General features: G+C 37.7%; 1 protein-coding gene across 1 annotated transcript in view; it reads right to left on the bottom strand.

Annotated features, from left to right (window-relative positions):
• Positions 1 to 2,819: 2,819 nt before the first annotated feature.
• The window catches only part of LOC121902539 (gamma-aminobutyric acid receptor subunit alpha-2), a 28,748-nt gene continuing 10,360 nt past the window's right edge, over positions 2,820 to 21,207 (bottom strand). The window contains exons 4-10 of the mRNA XM_042419882.1: positions 20,958 to 21,025; positions 18,230 to 18,450; positions 17,166 to 17,248; positions 16,116 to 16,259; positions 7,190 to 7,342; positions 6,209 to 6,411; positions 2,820 to 5,155 (exon numbers count right to left, since the gene is read on the bottom strand). Of these exons, the coding sequence (XP_042275816.1) occupies positions 4,847 to 5,155; positions 6,209 to 6,411; positions 7,190 to 7,342; positions 16,116 to 16,259; positions 17,166 to 17,248; positions 18,230 to 18,450; positions 20,958 to 21,025 (1,181 nt within the window). The 3' untranslated portion in view covers positions 2,820 to 4,846. The remainder of the gene's footprint in view (positions 5,156 to 6,208; positions 6,412 to 7,189; positions 7,343 to 16,115; positions 16,260 to 17,165; positions 17,249 to 18,229; positions 18,451 to 20,957; positions 21,026 to 21,207) is intronic.

The raw sequence follows: 21,207 nt of genomic DNA, 5'->3' as shown, positions 1-21,207 counted from the left end.
GCAAGAAGATGATCTGTCACTTCTGCATCTCTGTTCAGCTGAAAAAAAGAAATGAGAAACTTCAGAAATAGGTTAAAAAGTCAGGAAGTCTGGAGGAATCAGGAAATGTCTTAAAAATCCGGCTTATGTTTCAGAAAAATACGTGCTCAGCCCTGTGACAACAAAAGTCTTGATTGTAAAACAGTGAGAGGCACAAACTGTGCGTATGCCTCTATTATCTCAAGTAGCTATTAAAATGATTCATTTTCACCTAAGAAACAGTGATTTATATTTGAATCCTTTAAACTTGCAGGGAACTCAAGATTTCTTTGCACTTCTTGCCATCAGGTCCTAGAAATGTCATCAACTGTTTATTACATCACTGTTTCAACACCAGTTTTGTAAAATCTTGATTTACTAGTTCAAAAGCTGAAGTCTGAATAATTGTAAATAGTTTCGTCACATAAAGCTTCCAAATATGCTCTTTCCTTGGCACCTTCTTCACATATTTACTTGTCATTGCAGGAACAGCATAGGTGTAAATAACAACAAGGGCTCTGCTACATTAACAGTCTCAGTTAGCCAAAAGCAGCTATCAGTTAATGTTATTAATTACACCTGTGCTGTTCCTGCTACTGTATGCTAAAGGTCTAGTCATTAGACTTGATAGGATGGCCCTTGTCAACCTGAACATCAGACTAGTCATTGAACAGTTACCATGCTGAACACTGTTTGTTAGTTTTTTACTGTATTGCAAGTGACAGTGAAGGGGGTATTTTTTATGTATTGAACATTTCATGCAGGAATCAATACAAAACCAACTTGTCTTGACAGTGCACAGGCATTTCCTGCATTACTGCAAATAAATCTCATTTAGACAAAGACCTTTAAGTCACTGTCCAATTTAAACCAGTATAGCTTGAAGCATCGCAGATTAGATTTAAGGAAATTCTTGTAGTTTTGTTTAAAAGTTGTCTGTGGTCACAGTTTTGAGTGCTGCAGTCTGACATTCTGAATAATTTTTAAATGATCCTCAATTATGACGATTTCTTGACATGTAAGCAGCTCTGCTGTGATGCTGCCAGGCCATCTACTGTAGATCCCTCACATCCATCAGTATTGATTTCTGTCAGCCGGGAGTGTTTGAGCGCATGAACGGGGTCGGCTGTGGATGGAGGAGATAGGGCTCAACGAGGAGAGGAGACCTCACACTGCACTGTATAGCGTGTGAGTGCTGGAGAGATCAGGCCAGAAAATGAAACTTCAGCGAGCTGTGCATCATAGCTCAGTGCCACAGGGCTTTTTGTGGGTTTAACCAACACGCTCATAAAGATAGTCCCTGGCAGCACTGGAGCATTGGTTGATAGCATCCTCCTTCGCTGAAGAAAACTATTGAGCTGCCTCAGTTATAGTCTGTACAGTAGTTCTGTTAACAGGTCTTGGAGTCAAAGATGTCCTTGAAAAAGTAATATTATTGTTTTAGCTGGCAAGCTAACTATCTTATTTGATGGAAATATAAAACAGAGCCAAAAACCTGCCCGACTTGCTGGATAGCTTCGTTTCCACCAGCTTCTCCATCCTCCATGTAAACTGACAGTAGCTCCCATGTGTCCAATGTCATGGAAGCTCTTACTTCTGCAAATGTTAAAGTAATCATTTTATCCTGGCTTTATGACGTGTAACTGTGCAGTAGAGATACCAATTTAACTCCAGTGTCTTGTTTCAGATTTTTAAAAAGACAGAAGGGAAATCCTTCATGGTGATAAACACTCACAGAGCGCTTTATTAGGAACACCTGTGCAGTCTAATACAATCCAATACAACAACTCTGCTATAAATTCTACTTTTACGAAGCTTATACATTTTCAGTTTTTGTTGACATTGTCAGAAAGGTGATAATTTTACTTTATGTAGAATGTTTTGAAAAGTGTTCCTAATGTTTTGCCCACCTCGTGCACATTATTGGGGTGGACAAAATATTAGGAACACTTTTCGACGTAATGCCTTCCAGTACACCACCACCACCTACTATGACATCAATAATAAACATAAACTGGATTGGATTGCATTAGATTGCACAAGTGTTACTAATGGAGATCTATTACTTATGATTAAATAATAAAGTTGAGTTGTTTATGTATCTGCTGTGGCAGCTAGATGAACAGTTGATGAAACAAGCCTGGAAACAGTGTACTTTTTTATCTTAAAGCCTAAATAGCTGATTAAACAAACAGCAGTTGTCAGAACCACCAACACACAGATTAGAGGTGGTGAAATAACTTCTTGTTAGGTGTCTGATTATTTGTATTTCAAGAGAGAAGTTGGGACTTTTTGAACAGTGAATACAGTCATGTTTTCAGTACAGCATTTTCTTGGGTCTTTGCTATACAACTGATAACTCTAAACAAGAGCCTGACCATTACACCACCACCTGATAATACTGGCTGATTTAAGTTTATAACAGATTAATAGATGTTGGCATATATGCCAGCTGATAGGTAACAAGGAACTGCTATACAGAAATGTTTATGTGAAAGAGAGAATATCTCCTAATATATCATTATATGATTTTTAAAACTCACAACTATCGATATCAGTGTCAGCTTCAATACTTCCGGGTCAGTTGGTCTCTACTTCAAAAACATGGCACAAACTAGATATAAAGAATTGAGATGATATGTGTTTTATTAGAAACTGTGCACTGAACCTCGTGAACAATCATTTTATCTGGAATGTTTAAGATCATGATGTCGGAGAAAAACTGAATGAAAAATTATAGTATATTTGACAACATAATTTGTAAAAAATAAATTAATAAATAAAAAAAAATGCTAGATTTCTACTTCATGCAAAGTTTGATTGAACAATCTAAATCAAAGTTTAAAATGTTGATGTAAAGAAAAAAAACATATCAAAATTAACATGTGGCTACTGATATGGGGCTGATTTGTCTCCTCAACATACAGCATCCATGGCAGAGATTGTGATATAACAACTTTATCTCGTATAAATAAGTTTACATACCAATAATTTGCTTTTCTAAATGTGTTTCATAAAAGAAGCTACTACATTCCTGTACTGATGTTTGTTGTTTTACCACAATATCGCATGCTCATAAAGTATAATCATTGGTTGTCCCTGTTGTTTAACTGAGCAATGTATATGGCTTTTGAGTTAGTCCAAAGTTTTAGTGGATACAACAAAATTCCAAAAATCTGTGATCACATGACACAATAAGTAAGCCTATGACAAAAAATACACTGTATGCTAGCAAAACAATAACGTCCACATCCGATTCATGTAATTCATATCAGCACAATACAGATCTATGTTTACAATCCTATGGCTTTTATATCTGTAATTATAAAAAAAAAAAAAAGCTTTTGGGACGTTGGCTATACTGTTTATAATCAGCTAAGATTGTAATGACAGACATGCTGATTGGTGCCACAGTGCTTCACACTAATGAATTATTACCACTGTTGGTAAGGCAATAAAAAGCTGTGATATACACATTTTAAACAAGTTTAGACCTGTTGTCACATTAAAGACTGGATTTTGTGAGCATTTAAACCACAGCATTTATAGCAGTTAGGACAAAGTTAAACCTTGACAAAAAAAATAAATAAATACAGATATACAAAATAGCTCATTAGTGTGCAGCTTTCCTTTGCTTCTTCCTACATTACTTTTTCTTTCTGTAATTCTTCTGTTAAAGCCGTATTGATCCGTTTTTTTAGTTAACACTGAATCAAATGACTGTGTTAATGTAAAAAGTGTAATGCTAGCTGGTAATGACAAACCCAGAGAGCATTAACACCCAACTCTACAGCTTTTCATAGCTTTTTAGCCTCTCTTAGCTCATTGTTTTAATATTATGAACATATATTTAGTCTCTAGTCTTTAGCACTCATGAAATTGTTTTCAGTGAAAAACCACTGACAAAAAGACTGTACACTATATGCTCAGCACCAAATAGCAGGCAGAAAAAGTTGAGAAAACTGAGGAAGGTCGAACAGCTAACAGCTAAAGTCCCAGATATATTTGTCAGGAGTAGTTATAACTCAAATCAGAGCTAAAAGGAGAATGAATATTGGATTTATATTTGTAAGGTGGCCTGAAACACGACTCCAAAGGCATGATAATGTTTCTTGGTGTCTACTGGACGTGTACATAGGTCTACTGTTTGCTAATAAAAAATGTATATCAAGCATTGACTAAACCTAATTGCTTGAGTTTTAGCTTTTAACACTTTTGAGTTTCTGTCTTTCTCAATATAATGTGTTCTTGTTAATTTTTGGGAGCCCCATACCAATAGTCACATATAATAAAACAACTGCTGCACCGTAACAATATTATACAAGTGTGTTTTTGCATTGGCTTGGACAGAAAAAAAAATCAGGCCACTTTTAGATGGCAAAAAGAATATTTGATATGGTGTAATCTTTCACTCAAAAGAAAAAGATATATTGTAATATTAAGAGAGTGGGCATTACCAGCAAAATTTAACACATTTAGAAGTAACTCTTAAATCAAACGTATGTGTTCATGTTCATGTGTTTACTCTTCATTTGAATTGTATGTACAGTGGCCACATACTGTAACTGGAAACATACTTTCAAGGAAATATGCACTCTAATTGAAGTAATCACACAATATGTCACCATGAAACCATGAATATAAATATACATACACATTTACAAAAGCCGGGATTTTCAAAAGTGCTGCAGACGGTGTAGAAAACAGGCGGAGATAGAGGATCACACTGCAATCCAGGACTTCACTCTGCAAAGGTATGTATACACAGTTGCTGGAGGTATTTGGTTCGTCTCTTAGTCCCCAGACTAGAACCCATTAAAACTGGCCTCTAAGTAGAGGGGACCATGTCCTTTATAACAGGTTCTCTGTTTAAGTAGGTGGCCCAGTAGACAAGGTTGAAGCTGCCAAAGAGAACCGGAAACAAAATCCGTGACATCCTGTCAATTTTGCTGACGCTGTTGAATGTCTTCTTGCTGTCTTGGGCTTTGCCGTCTCCTTTGGGCTTGTTGGGATCTGATGCTCCACCTTTGGCAATAGTTGGAAGTGTGCTGGAGTCCTTGGTAATATTAGGCGCATAGTTGGCCACTGCTACAGCATAGGCGTTATTCTTCTTGACGACAGACGCCCTCTCTTTTTTCTGTTGAAAGACCCAAAAGATTAGGTGCGGCAGAGACAACCCTGAGACATGTCACTTGTCATCTATCCATGAATTTCAAATACATGTAAATGATGATGTGCTGTGGCAATGAATAGCTTCTGGTGATGGATCAGGAACATTTTGCAATGTCAGAATGAGGGCCAGCATAGCCCTAATATATATAAGGATGCACTGTAAATTTACAAAGTTTTGTTTTTTAAACGTTCCAACACTTTCAAGGATGTCAGAAACTTACAGCATAAGTAGACTGATACTCATACACCTCCACTGACCAGGAGGAGGAAATACAGTCAGTCAAATAGCACATAATATTTGTGAGAACATTTAATAAAACACCATACTGGTGTGTTTAAATTAAGTGTAGTATTTCTCTCAGTGTGGAGATCCCTTTTTGGCTTGTCAAAGATAATCTGTCTGCATCTGTGATTTATACATAGATTCTGCTTGGTTTCTACAGTATAAATATGTCTGACAGCTACATTATTAGACACAGAGTCACTCCACTGGAGCAGTTAAAGGGTTTTAAATAGTTAAAGTGCATTGATGTCACTTCCTCAGCTACTTTTAGGTTTGAAACAATTTTTTTTTATGACAAATAACACAGAAACACTGTTGGACAAATTGAAGTTAAAGCTGAAAACATTTCTTCTATTGTGGAGCCGGAAAATCTCATTTGTCAAGTTAAACCTCCGTTGTCTGACATGTGACATGTTCTATCTCGGTAAGCTAGATATTATTTCTGCTGCCTTATCAACGCTATGAACGATGGGATGAAAAATGAAGTCACTGATAGTTTGACCAGAGTTTGTCATATACATTTGCCAGTTTGCTAACAAGTTCAAAAATAGTTGTAGCGCTTTGGCTCCACCTGTGGAGAAGTAAACATTATCACTGCTTCAACAACCTTCTGCCTCCAACAAATGTTTTTAGCTCTGAACAGCGAGCGCTGCCTTCTTCAACATTATAGCACAGCACTAATGAGTTCTCTTTGAAAATGGATCTTATCAAAGGACATATTCTTCTCCTCATTACCTTGTCAGTCACAACACTCTTCCCATCCCAAGCCCAGCCGCGCTTTGTGAAGTAATTGACAGTGGCAAACTCAATCAGAGCGGAGAAGACGAAGGCATAGCAGACGGCGATGAACCAGTCCATGGCAGTGGCGTAGGCCACCTTGGGAAGGGAGTTCCGCGCACTTATGCTCAGTGTTGTCATCGTGAGAACAGTCGTCACACCTGGAAACACACAAAAAGATAATAACATTTAATTTGACAGTCAGTTCTTATGAGATTCATAAGGAAAGGGTTGTTTTATTACACACACATATTACATATAATATACATAATACTGCAGAGAAGCAGGCAGAAGTGTTTTATGAATGATAATCAAATAAAAGCCATATAATAATTCAGTTTTAGTCATTTTACAAACTGTGTCTTGTTACTTTTGTTCTTATGAAAGAATGTGACCTGCTGTTTTGCCCATTAGGAATAAGTGTAAGTCATTACTGTCCTTTGTGTCTTTAAAGTCTAAGGTTACTGTTACTACACAACTGCTGACCTCCAGTAATGCTTTAACTGTTAAGCAGAGTTGTTTGCCCAGTGGACACAGTTTATTCTTGACTTCTGTGCCTGTTTTTTTTCCCTTGAGCTAACCACTCTTAGGCCACTCTTATTAGTTCCACTTGGCTTACAAACAAGTCCAACTGGATTGAAAAAGCACTGAAGCATCTAAGACATGTCTCCTCTTTTCTCTTTATCCTCTCTCCGGCGCTGCCCATTTGTCATCAACTTTCAGCCATTTGTTGTGTTCCTCCTCCCACGCTGTCAGAGGTGATTTTGAGTGAGTCCCACATGCGTGTTGAGATCCAACATTCATAACACTGGACCCAAATTACATCAGTTCCGTTGGGAATTTCAATAAGATACAATTTTGTTGCCTATTTGAAATTTAGTTTTGTATGAAAGAATGAGAATCAGAAGAAGGTTGTCCGTAACAAAGGCAGACACTCACCAAATACAGTCCTAGCTGGCACTGATTCTCTATTCAACCAGAAAGACACTTGGGAAAGAATGACTGTCATGATACACGGGAGGTACGTCTGGATGACAAAATAGCCAATCTTCCTCTTCAGATGGAAATGAGCTGTCATCACCGTGTATTCACCTGTGGAGACAAGAATCAGGGTCAGTTTAAAGCCTCACGACTGCTGCTACTCCTGGTACCATTAATAATTTGACATTTAACTATTTTAAATGAACTAATGCATTTATTTTAATGCACGGATATATAATCTCTGTACATAAAGTTAATAGTTTACATCATATCACTCAGATCTCTCTTATATAACCTTTACTTGAAATCTAATTTGTAACCAATTCATAATGCTTGAAGAGGACATGATCAACAAACATTTAAAATGGACTTCTATTTCTTCTCATCTTTCTGTCATGAATTAATGCAAATCTACTTTTAGAGTTCTACTTAAAAGGTCATGACTGTGGTTTAATTTGAATGAAAATAAAATATTTTTTTCTACATTTGTCACCCCAGTTTAGTACAGCCAATAACTCTGTACTGTGGTCCATGTCACTCCTACACTACTACATTATAAAAAATGTGCAGTCAATATTTGAACAAGCCATTAAGCCATTTTCCTCATCTACACTACACACACACACACACATATTTACTGCTCCACTGCTGTCACAAATTATATTTTATCACAGGAAGAGTACAAATTGGTTTTCTTGGTTTAGTATTCATAAAATCAATGAGTTGTTGCTAATTTAAGTCTTTTATAAGCCTGAATTACTCATATTTTACTTAAAATGAATGGCAACACTGTTGTCGTTAGTGGAAACTCTACTTCCCTCAAACTTGCTTGTACTAAAAACAACCTAAAACAGGCTGAATACACAAGTATGTGTTTACTCTGCATTTCTGATTTCAACATGTACATATGATTCATGATTTATTTAAAATGATCAAGAACAAATGTGATGGCTGTGTGCTGCGTCCTTCTGTCTACCAGTCCTAGCTAACTATGCTAGTGTGACGTCACTCCTCCCTTTGTGCTGCTCACTTATGCGATTGCCACCAGTAGAACATTATAATTTTATATGAGGAGAGAATGTAGCTTTACGATGCCAAAGCAGTCTTAGACATATATTAGACAGCCTACATCGGCTGTTGAGAGAGCACATTTGATATAATAATCCATCCATACATAGAAAAGTAGGCTGTATGATTTCCTAGCCACCGAGCAAAGCCCTAATAGCTGACAAGGCCGTGAAACACTGCCAATGCTGCAGTAGCAGGCAGGCCTTCCAAATGGAAGATATCTCAAAGAGAAGCCAAGATTAGACATGAGAAGAAAAAGATGTGTTACCCATGGCAACAGAACAGAGAAACATAGCTCATTTGCTGCGATTCTGAAATGAAGGCCTTGATACACACTGCCACTTGGCAAGAGGAAAGTCCTTTTCAGCAGTGGGAAGGGGGGAGGGGGTGTCAATTCCAAGGACTAATCCCAAAAGATTTTTTATTCTCTCTCTCTTTTTTTTTTTATAGGACTGTTGTTGTATTGCCTGCGTTTCTAGCAGTTATGTGAGGACTAATTCTCTCTCTGTCACCATACACACAAACACACAAACACACACACACACACACACACACACACACACACACTCAGACACTGGAATTTAGAGGAGCTGAGTGTACTCTCAGTACCCTATGGAGCTCTATATCTTCTGTAATTTAATTTGCATGCCAGCCCCGATGCCTGTGTTGTGGTTGGGGGAGGAGGGTGTACATGCAAGGAATCCACTGGATGTGGCAGAATGTTTCTCTCCAGAGAAGCCTGTGATTGCTTCACTGAGAGGGAAGACAGTAATTATAGCATGAAGATGATAATCGCGTCATGTTTCCAACAGATGACAGAAACAAGGTCCCCTGCAAACACCACTGGAAGACCTCACTCATACAGAACACACTGTCGGACAGAGGGCACAGACCACCAGACACCAGACAACAAGCTGACAATGAGACTTCATGTGGATTATCTCTCAGAGATGCCACCAACAATGGCTGCTTAATCCTGTTCTATGTTTTTACATGTGTTTTTGACATAAACTGCTGTAATTGTCTATATCATATGAGGAACAGAGTGAACCCTGTGGGTTGACTTTCAAATACATATATTTGAAAGGTTACGAGTCCCAACTATTGGTAAATATCCCAAAACTCTTCAACTTAATAGTATCTTTTGTTAGACCATCCCTGCCTGGAAAAAACAACTATGTCTTTCAAAGTCAGCGCCCCCAGTTTGTAACTCAGACTTTCTGTTAAAAATCTGAAGTCTCAAGCCCAAGCAGCAACAACCCTGATGACATCATCAAGGGTTTTTTTCTCAAACCTGACAAAGCTCCTCCAGACCCACAGAAGACATTAAACATCTGTTTTCACTGGTTGAGTATTGCTCAGTATTGTGTAAAATTGGTGGCGCTTCCCTTTAACAGACCATTATTTAAAGCTGCATGTATAAATTTTTGGCCACTAGGGGGCCAAAACACCAACAAAACAACCTGACATTGCTAGCTTATAATGTTGGTGTGGCTAACATGTTAGCAAACAATTGCCTATTTGCACATGTAGCAGATACAAAGCAACATAATCCATTATCCAAAGACCTGATGCCGGCCACACCAGCTGTTCATAAGTTCAAACTTAAACTAATTATAACATCAGTGTACTAACCAGAGATTTATGCATCATTAAGTTCAAATCGGTTGTACCACACAAACTAGTTCTTACATAGAGATTATTTATTTACTCCTACTTTAGATCAACTGACAAAGCTAATGTTAGCATGCTAATATCTGACCTGACACTTTAAATATCTCAGAAAAAACACACTAAACCTCAAATTACAAAATTTATGCCAATTTACACTAAATATCAGTTAGCTTAGCATAATCAGATATTTGCCTCTCACTGTAAACAGCATGAATATTACTAATTATATAACACGCATATTTCTGCAGATAGAAATAAAACGTCAGACCTACATTCATAAAGGGTTGGCAGTTAAGTTTATTTTATCTTTTGGCTCCAATAACTTATTTTTGGAAGTTATGTTACAGCTTGTGATTCTCAGTTTTTAATGCTGCAACCTCATTTAGTAAATCACTAGTTTGACAACTTAGGAAGGACTTTACGCACAAACTTAGACAGATTTAGCAAGAGCTGGTGCAACCCAGTCCAACTCCTTGTAATTCCAGCACAGTAATTTGATTCAATACTGATAAAAACAACATTGGTTAATACAGGTTAAACTTGTAATGTAGACCTTTATAGAACATTCTTAGCCTCCAAAAAACAATTTCTGTCAAAAAATGATGTTTAAATGTAAAATTATCTGAGTTTAACTACTTAATGTGTAAATTGATATGTAAATACTACATCACCTTTTTCACAGCAGACATTTGGACTTGTCATAGTAGGAAACACACAGGTGTTACTAATAACATTAATGATTGCTTTCAAGTGCCCCAGTAAGCCAGCATGTGCAATACCAGGACTCTGAGACAGAAGCAGCTAAATGGAATTCAGCCATCATTAATTTTATTATTTTCACCAGGGCTGCAACTAATAATTATTCTCATTGTTGATTAAGCCTGTTATTTTTAATTGTTTAGTTTATGAAATATTAAAAAATAGTGACCCCGTTTCTCAGAGGCCATACTGATGTCTTCAGTTTTCTTGTTTTGTCTGACTAACAGTCTCAAATGTTAAGATATCAAATTAATTGTCATATATGAAAAGGAAAAACAGCAAATATTAACATTTAAGAAGCTCAACTATTTGGTATTTTTGCTAAAAAAAAATTACTAAAATAATAAAACGATTAATTTTCTGACAAATGACTCATCGATTAATCAAGTTATCATTGCAGCTCTAATTTACACCTGTGTTTTTCCCACTGAGGCTTATGTTACAAAAAAGCTGCATGAACCAGTAAAGATGCAGTGACGTTACTAGATTCATACATACATACATACACATAGACACATACATTAGTTCTGTTCAGATGCAGATTTTTGCGTGTAATATATGCTGCTGCACAAAAACAAACGACATGTAACTGCTTTAAAGTAACAAGCCCAACATGACTGTGTGACAAACAAATGTATGGCTGAATTGGGGGATTTTTGTAGCAGTGTGTTGATATGTTCATGGGCTTATGCAAGATGTCCGTCCCAGTGAAGCCTGAGAGCACATTCATTCGTGCCAAATGACCTAGTTTGCAAGTACGCTACACCAAACACTGACACACTAGTAATGAATGATTAATCTAAAGTCAGCCAATCAGATAATGTGGAGTGACTAGTTAAACAAGAGAAACAGTCACTGGCAGGCATTCTGCCTCCTATTGAAGCATCATACACCACTTAACCTAGATAGGAGCATTTAGTGCATGAAAGGATATTCTTGCTCAATGAAACTGAAGCAGAGATTCCCTTGATAGTGGCATGCAGTCACTGGGGAAATACTCTATACTGGTAACTGATACCTATAGGGAGTAGTGGTGGAGCACTTGGCTCAGGGACACAGTTATAAAGTCTGTTTTTTTCTGTGTTAGATGCATTTTCAATCTGTAACACAAAGTTGCTGTTATAATTTCAACCTATTTACATGGTATAGAGATTTCAGATCTAATGGTTAAAATTCTGGTGAATGTTATTATCAGGATAAGGATCCTATTTATGCTACTTGGCAGTCACACATGATTTAACTGGTAATTGTCTTTGATTGTGATATAAGAAAACAACTCTAGATTTGACACATAGTGTTTCACACCATGTTTTATGCTTTCACCCACACTACCCTGAAATACCTTGCAAAAAAAGTTCCAAGAATGAAAATTGGAGCAGCTTGTGAGAAAAACTGGACTCACTGTACATGCTCAGGCACATAGGGAAGGCAGCTAACTCCACAGCGATGCTTTGCAAACCACCCACTCCTCCCTCTACTTTACAGTCAAAGTCTGGAGGCAACATAACCCCGAGGTCAATATCCTCCACCAGGAACAAACTTCTCAAACTCTTTCACGATCATCAAATGCGACTCATTCTTTGGAGCCTCATAAACCGTGATGCTCTTAATTCACATTTCCACCCTGGATCTGCCCCTCTTAAAGGTCTTAAAGGCCCAAAGCAAGTTTCTAAAAGTTGATTTTCATACTGTACTAACTGACAAATCTTCCTGCCGCATTTATCAATCTAAAAAGATGGAGTGAGCGTTGAAGATGGTTTTGCCATTTAGACAAAATAGACTAAAACATGCAAAATCACTGGTCTCCCACTAATTACACATTTCTCACCATTATCATCATCACTGTTATCATAGTCCTGCAAGAATTGTATTTCAAAAGCTCCTTCCATCATGTTTTCCTCAACTAAGTAGTATTGCTAAAATTAGATCAGTGCTGTCTCTCAGTGACACAGAAAATCGTACATGCTTTCAGATCTCTCACCTGCCACAACACCAACAATAGCATTGTTGCAGGCAGTGTAAGATGCTGAAAGAAGGAGTTTTGCCATTATTGTTATTCGTTTTTTTGGGTGTTCTTTGAATCAGAGGTTCCCAAACAGTTAAAATGGAGCAGTGCCTTGCTACCCCTCGTCACAAGTCACGTATGTCCATGTGCTGTTTGTTTCGGCTCTGTTTGTACACACCCTGGAGGGCGTTTATTTCTAAGTTAATGACCATTGGGGGATTATTTGCAATGCTCCCTGCATGTTATTTATTACTGTGCTGTGTATTTGATTCTGCTATGCCATATTGCCTCAGCAGGGAGCCTTACAGCGAGGAGAACCATACTGCTGCATCAATTTGTACATCCGTTTTTAATTGCTACGTGACATGGTTGTTCCTGACAAAATTAAACTTAGTGACAAAAGACAAGGTGGATTTGAAATACAGTACGGTGTCTCCTCACTGTAAGTTTTGTGTGTATCACCTCAATAAATAGTCCCGAAATCAGGTATTTCCTTTCCTTCCCTGTCCTCACATGTGCATCATTCTATAGTCTGGTCTGACTCCCTCTCCAGTGGCAAAAGTATGTATTGATTACAATGACTGATTTCTAACTTACAACATACTATACATATTGCAAACATCAGTGATTTGCCTACTGCCATTATATAGTTTCCAGTCACTGGGTGTAAGTGTACTTGTCAGTCCCAGCATGTGAAAGAAAACAGCTGTCAACCCTCTCTTGCCCTACTAGAAGATGCCTGCTGGCCTCCCAGCTTCTCAGTATTCAAATCTAGACTCAAGGCTCATTTCTGTGCTGCAGCTCAGTTTTTCCTTTTATCTCAAATCATTCCAGCTATTTCTCTGCACTCTCTACTTCCTGGACAGTAATCATGTCTCTCAGCCTTCTCATCTTCACACGCACAGAAACACTTATAAATTTGTGTATGCACACTCAAGTTCTGGCCCCGTTTCTTGTCGTCTGTGTTATCATGTTTGCATGAAATGTAAAAGTTCTATTTTTAGTCCTCATTATCTCCATCTTTTATACTATAGCCTATTTTTCTATGTATTTGTGCTCTTTGTTTTCTCCATGTTGGTAAACAATACGCTTGTTTAAAGTGTTTTATAAATAACTTAAACTTGACAACTGATTGTCTTAGATAGAGCATATTTCTATTTCTGTACAGGCCCCTGACAGGGCAGGCATCACGCCGGTCCTATGGAATTTGTGTCTGCAACATTTCTCACAGCTTTAAAAACAAGCCTAAATATCTTCCACTCACATGATTTCTAATAATTATAAGAACAATTTGACATTTCTGGAAATACACTTTCTTTCTGGTGCTTAGTTGAGAAGATCAATACCACACTCTTCTCTGTATATTAAAAATTATGAAGCTTTAATCAGGAGATACGTAGCTTAGCATAAAGGCTAAAAGACTGAAAGCGTGGCTCTGTTCAGGGGTTAAAGCTCACTAATTAACATGTTAGAGGATCTGGTAGGCAGATTTGCTTTATCTTTGGACAGAGACAGGCTAGTTGTTTGTCCCTTTATGCTATGCTAAGCTAACCATCTCATGGCAGCAGCTTCTCATTTAAAGGACCAGTGTGTAAGATTTAGGAGGATATATTGGCAGAAATGGAATATAATATTCATAAGTATGTTTTAATTAGTGTATAATCACCTGAAAATAAGAATTGTTGTGTTTCTGTGACCTTAGAACGAGCCCTTTATATCTAGAGAGGGAGAGGGTCCTCTTCCACGGAGCCCACCATGTTGCACCGCCATGTTCCTACAGTAGCCCAGAACAGACAAACCAAACACTGGCTCTAGAGAGGGCCTTTCATGTTTTTCGTGAGTTTTGCGACCACCATAGGTTCTTCTACACACTTGGAAGGTTGGTTGCAATCTGCTAGATGCCACTAAATCTTACACACTGATCCTTTAACAGACAGATGTGAGAGGTGTATTAACCATTTAATTTAACTCTTGGCAAGAAAGTGAATAAGCACATTGCTCAAAATGTTGGATTTTTTTAATGAGGGAGAAAGAAAATTTAATTTTAAGAACTTTTAACAAGGTGATTTTTGTGGAAAAAACATATCAGACACAAATTATTATTCAAAGTAGTATATTTTTATATGTTTTAAAACATGTCAGGAGGGGGTCTTTATACTAGGAAAAATTTAAGTAAATTTAAGAAAAATCTGACTTCAAAATATTTTTGACTAGCTTCATTTTATGTACTTTGTATTTCCTCCTTTTTGCTTTATTTTTTTTTTAAACTCTGGACTTAACCTGACTTAATTATCCTGTCCACTAATGAGTTTTTCACTGTTGGATTCACTTGCTAATGTCCCCTGCAGCCCTATTTGAGTGAAATGCCCCATTTTATATGCACACCGAGTTATTCACTTTCTGGGCCCAGAACATAGATTTTCTTTGTCATTTCATGCATGGTTGCACTTTTGTGAGACATCCTTGTGTCTTTGGGCACCGACATAAGACACTAAAATCACTGAAGTACACAGCAGCCGTTCTTTTCTCCCAGAGCAACCTCTGTTAGTGTCCCGACAGCTACAACAGACAGATGTGCTCCCCTTTTTGTCCAGTTCTGCATCAGCATCTCTCATCTGTTTTTACTGACATCCAAAAAAAACTTAACTGCATCTAAATGTCTGCCCCCATTGTTCCAAAGGGAGCTTTATTAAGAGAAAAGGTTTGTCGCAGCAGCAGCTCACCTGTCATGCTGCTTTTGGGTCTCCAGGCCATGCTAAATGCAGATTAACAAAATACAGAACAAAGTAGGGAATTCAAGATGCATGAATTCCAAATCCCTGTTTTGTCCAATCTTTGTCATGCAGAGGATGCCAGAACAAATGTTTCTCTACATTTTTAAAGCCAAATAAAGTGAGTACCAAAAAGACAAAACTTAGTAAGCGTTTCACAGCAAGCTACGGCCGCCTCCTGCAACATGTAGGAGGTGGACAAGTTCAACATCCACCCAAACAAGCACAAAATCTTCACAGTTAGATATTCACACTGAAACTGTTTGGAACTGATATAATAAAGATATTTAGATTCCTTTTGCCACAAAACAAAGTAGGTGGAAGTGATAGGTCATCACAGCTTTCAGTTTAATGCTGCGTTTGCAGGTTTTGTCACCAAAAGGTTTATTAGAAACAGCTACTACTGTAAGAATCCACATTTTACTGCACAAAAGCTGAAAAAAGACACAAGAGCTGCATCATTTTGCAGGCATTCTTTCCTTTTCTCTGAGGCAGTTTTAAGGTGGGGGAACATTCACTGCAGAGGACAGCGGTCAGTAGGAGGTGAGGGAGTCATGAGGTGGATTTAATTCCCTCTAGACTTCGCCTCATCTCCGCAACAGCTCACCTGTACTTGATTTGATAGTTTCTTGTCCGACTGTTTGCCCAAGCAGGTCATACTGGTTCAGGCGGGAGCTTTCTCCTTCCACCACCACAGAGTCTGAGGCGTTCCGAGTCCAAGCGTAAGTCACTTCTGAGATTGTGTAGGCATCTGAAAAAAAAACGAGAGGATAAACCCACAGGGAATAAATCTGGGGCAGCCCTGGCTATTGATGATTTTCGAGAAATAATTTCAGTGACCCAAATGAAAAACCCCACTATAAATTGTGTTTGATGCAGGAAAAATGTCAACAGTAGAGAGAGAAAAAAAAAACCTCATTGGTTGAAGATGTCATTTGTAAAACACCAACAAGCAATCGATGCACGGTGACATTTGCCCTTTTCAATCAGTCACAGCATACATTGACTATGGAATTTGAAAGCTCATCTACTAACCCAGGAATGAAATAGAAAAACAGTTTTTTCTTCATGTTTCCCTCAATATATGCAATAAATGAAATATTTTCTGCCTATTGTTATAACAGTATGGCAAATGAGCAAACAAGATTAATTTGAAATACTCTAAACCATCACATGAATGCATTTAAAGTAAGTGGGACATTAGTTTAGTGAGAAGTCAAGGCATTTCAGACATGACCATCATGACCTGATGCTCTGATACTTAATCCCTTGTTTTTAAACCAATATCTTAAAAGCAGCAAAAAGCAAAACATCTTCATCCAAATATAAAGAAGCCATGGCAATAAAATAGCAATTAAAACTGATTTTAATTCAGAAAATAAAATATTTGGATGAGTTTATTTTCCCCATATTTCCTAGTGACATTCCCACTCAGTCATATATCTACATGTCATTCTGTATCTGTTTAATTGCTGATACATATTTCTGTTAAAATTTGTAGGTCCACTGCCAGAAAACTAAGCCATGCATTCCAACTTCACTCGGTTCTTTAGATTGCTCTCTTGCCAAAGAACCAGTGAGGAGAAAAAAAAAAGAAAAAGAAAATAGCATTTAACTTAAAGTTCCCTCAGGCGCTATCATCATCAGAGTTACTCACAGCTGCCAAATTTTAGCGGACAGGAATGAAAGTCCATGGGGAAATCCTCCAGATGCATTGGGCACTCTGCATGCACAGTTAACCTGCATCCAATTCACAGAAAATTAAGAAGACTTTGCAAATGCAGGAAAAGTAAACAGCACAGATTAGGCATAGTCTCAAAAAAAACCCAAAACAAAACCAAAACAACTCACAAGCCTCATGCACTATTCAAGACACTTCCCATCTGTAATGCCTTGAAACAAAAATAATTCATCTTCACTGTAATCAGCAGAGCAAAGTAAACAAGGTAGTGCAGAGACCAGCAGAAATCAAAAGGCTGTATTATGAGTGAGACTGTAGGTTAGTTATTTGATAAGGAACTGCATTGTATGCAACTGTACTATTATAAAACGTTCTTGCAATATTTTATCATATAAATTGATTTTCTTGAAATGCATGGTGACAAAAGGATATTAAGTTGCATAAAATACGATGCATGAAGGAAACCTTTTGGACAGATGAGATTCTGTGTCACCACTGGATGTATTTCTGTAAGGTTATCACATGCTTTAGCAAGGTGTTACATTCAAGTCAATCCTCTTAAAGGAATGGCTCTACATTTTGAAAAATCTATTGGCTTTCTTGCCAAGCATTAGTTGAGAAGATTGATATCAGTTTAGCTCAGCACAAAGACTGGAAACAGGGAGAAAAAGGTCACCTGGCTCTGTTAGCAGTCCAAAGTTAGCAAAGAAAAATGATTTAACATGTTAGCTATGAAGATCGACACTGTTGTCATGTCTGTATAGTAAATATGATGAATACTTAATGTAAAACCACAACGTGTCATTTTTACACCTGATAGGTGGATTTTGTAACCGTTGGACAGTGGCAGGCCTGCTGTTTCCCCGTTTCCAGTCTTTATGCTACGATAAGCTGCTAAACTGGCCATCATATTTATAGACATGAAAGTGTTATTAAAGCAAATAAGTGTATTTTCCAAAATGTTCATCTATCTCAGGACATTAAGCGTAAATACAACTTTGTGCCTTTTTCTTTAGACGTGTTTCCGCGACTTGAATTACCTCATGGTGTACAGCAATGTCCCGTCATCTTTGATCCTCAACAGTTTATTAGGCATGGTCATATTATGAGCCACAGATTTTTTCCCGTTGTGGAAGAAGGTGTCCGGGGTCCAGATTTTACTTGCCATCAGGTTGTTGAGTGGCAGAATATTCATTGGTCCATGAAATTTCAACCTCTCGTCCTTCCAGCTTTGCCGGAAGAAAACATCTATGGTGTATTCCTGAGGGCAGAGAAGATGGATCAAACTTTACAGTCAAACTGTTTTTATTTATGACTCTTTTTAAGTTGTAATGTACGAAACTGACTCCCATTTTTGGTCAAAAAATGTCAAATAAAACACTGCAATTTCAACTGCTGTGTTTTATTGGAGCATACAAGCAGCAGTTCTTCACTGACTTCACCTGCCACTTTAAAACCTGGACACTGTATGTCCACTGTATGGCTTTTTCTATTTGTCAAAGCTCCATCAAGGTGAGGCTCACACTCTCCGTGTTCCTCGTAGCTCTCTAAGCCGGTGTTTTCCTAAGCTGGCTCTGGGGCAAAGACAACCCCTTGACCTACAATCCTCTGTTGTCAAAAGAAACCACACACAAGAAAGGATTTAGGGCAGAAAGCGCTGCACTGTGAAATGTGTGTTTGTGTGTGTGTGTGTGTGTGTGTGTTTGTGTGTGTGTGTGTGTATGTGTGTGATTCACACACAGGGAGTAAGAGATAATATCCTCCAGAGCTTTTTTTTCCCTTGTTACAGTTGAAAAGCCTTTGACATTTAGATCTTGGGACCCTGAAACTGTCCACTGAAACCAAGACTCATTAAATTATTTTAGGGTATAGCAGCTATTTAAAGGATCATTTCAGATTATTAAAAATGTGGTCTTGTTATTGTGGTTTTGGCTGTCATTTCTACTGATTATGATAAAATTGTAATCGCTGGGATCTGGGAACGCAGCAACATCACCACGACAACGTCTGCCGGGGCAAGAAACACGAGCAGTCAGAGGATGAGTTTTGTCAAGACGATGTAAATCACTTCATTTTGAGATAAAAAGATGAAAATGAGAACTGTGCACACACAACTATGGCAAGCACAATAGGTCAATGTTGAACCTAGAAACTGGCCTGTAACCTATGATAAATGTGTAAAATAGACAGTCTGGATTATAACTTTACCAATTTCCTTTGGTTTCTCTTCCAAACTAATTTGGCTAACCTGGAGCTTTGTTTAAAGGATGAAGCTGCCAATATTCTATATTTTTCTTACTGACAACAAATGGCATGAAAATACAAAACAGAAAACCAATAAAAATCATCCTACTAAAACATATTGTCTGTGTTTCTTGTTGTTACCAACCAAAACTACAAAAAAAAAAGAAAAAAAAGACCCAAGTTGTGATAATACCAGAATGATCTTTGAAGGCATGATGTCGCCACACACACCACAACTGGGCCCATTCATAAAACTGCAGCCAAACTGAGTGAACCTTTCTGGGTTTAAATATACCTCTGGCCTCTTTGTTAATGACTAATACTTTGGCTAATTCTCTTTCAAAGGTAAATATGTTTGCACATTATGTGTTTTTCCTTCTTCTTCTTCTCCTAATTATTTTCTTTCATTGGCCAGCTTTGGCTCTCAGTAGACCTCCCATAAATCTTAGAAAGCAGCCACCTCAGTAATCAGTCGAATTGCTTTACAGTATCTGAATAAATCAATCAGGTCAGAGGAGAATATTCCAGGCTGTTGCTCATTTTTATGAGACATCGGTCCATGCAGGAGCAGCTCCTGAAATAAATCATATATTTTCATTCCAGTGCCAGATTTTGCTATACCATATGCTCATTTTACTCATGAGTAAATTATAATTTTCTAAACCTGATTTATACATTGAGATGATTTTACCCTATGGGTATTCTGACATATTGGAGGCTTACTTCTCAGGTTGTACACTCTACTGCCTCTTGCTGAACTACTCAGTGATGACCTCTGATGTTTTCATCCCTGTCAGCTGTTTGTCTGTGTGTCCATCTGTTTATTTGCAAAATATTTTGAAAAAGGAACATCAGGAATGATTTGGCTGAAATTTAGTGGACAGATCTCCCTCGGGCTAGTTAGTTGATCAGATGTGGGCGGTGATCTGAATCTTGGATTTCTGCCATAAAGCGCTTTTTATTTTTGAACCTTAGCGATTTATCATCTCAGTGTCTGAGATGTGTTCCCCATATGTGGCGGTTTATGTTCCATTGAGTGCTTTCTAGTTTACATATCATTCAGAGGCCACTGCATTGAACTCCAGCGTCATAGCTGTTATATCAATGGATCAATCACTTGGAAAATGGGTCTTCAACAATAGAAGGGACGCTGATGATATGATGTGAAGGTGGGCGCATGTTTCAGAATGATAAACAGGAAAGCCCAGGATAAACAAAGGAGTGACTTGAATAACAAGAGGACTTTCAATAATTTATAAGATGAAAATTGTCAGATGAATAGACATCGTGTTGTAGTGAGGAACACTCGTCCCACTTCAGTATGTGTGTGAAGAGAGAGAGATGATTATAAAAGGAAGGGAAGCCGGTAAAAAAAAAAAAACTAAAAATAAAGCAGAAAAAAAAAAAAGCATTTCTTCCTTAAAGTATGAGCAGTGAGTACAAGGCCGACCTCTGGAGTGTTCATACAACAGCAAAGATCTGGGTGAATAATGAAGCACAACGAATAAATGTCTAATATCTCACCATGTCTGTGTCTGAAACTGGTCCAAAGCTGGTGACATAGATGTTTGTCTTCACCTCAGTTACCCTGTCTGAATAAGAGACAACAATTAGCGGCTTCAAATGACAGCAAAAAGTGTAAAACAAAGTGAAATTGCTGTAAAAAGAAGAGAGTTAAAAAGTCTTCAATATGGGATTCTTCCATATTATTTTTCTCTGAACTGTCATCAATTTTTATTACTCAAACTTAGTACAGGCCAGTTAAAGGAATAGT

This window comes from Thunnus maccoyii, chromosome 8 (genome assembly GCF_910596095.1).
Source record: "Thunnus maccoyii chromosome 8, fThuMac1.1, whole genome shotgun sequence".
NCBI classification, from domain to species: Eukaryota; Metazoa; Chordata; class Actinopteri; order Scombriformes; family Scombridae; genus Thunnus; species Thunnus maccoyii.
Note: the sequence above shows the minus strand (reverse complement) of the source record. Positions and strands in the feature narration are given on the sequence as shown.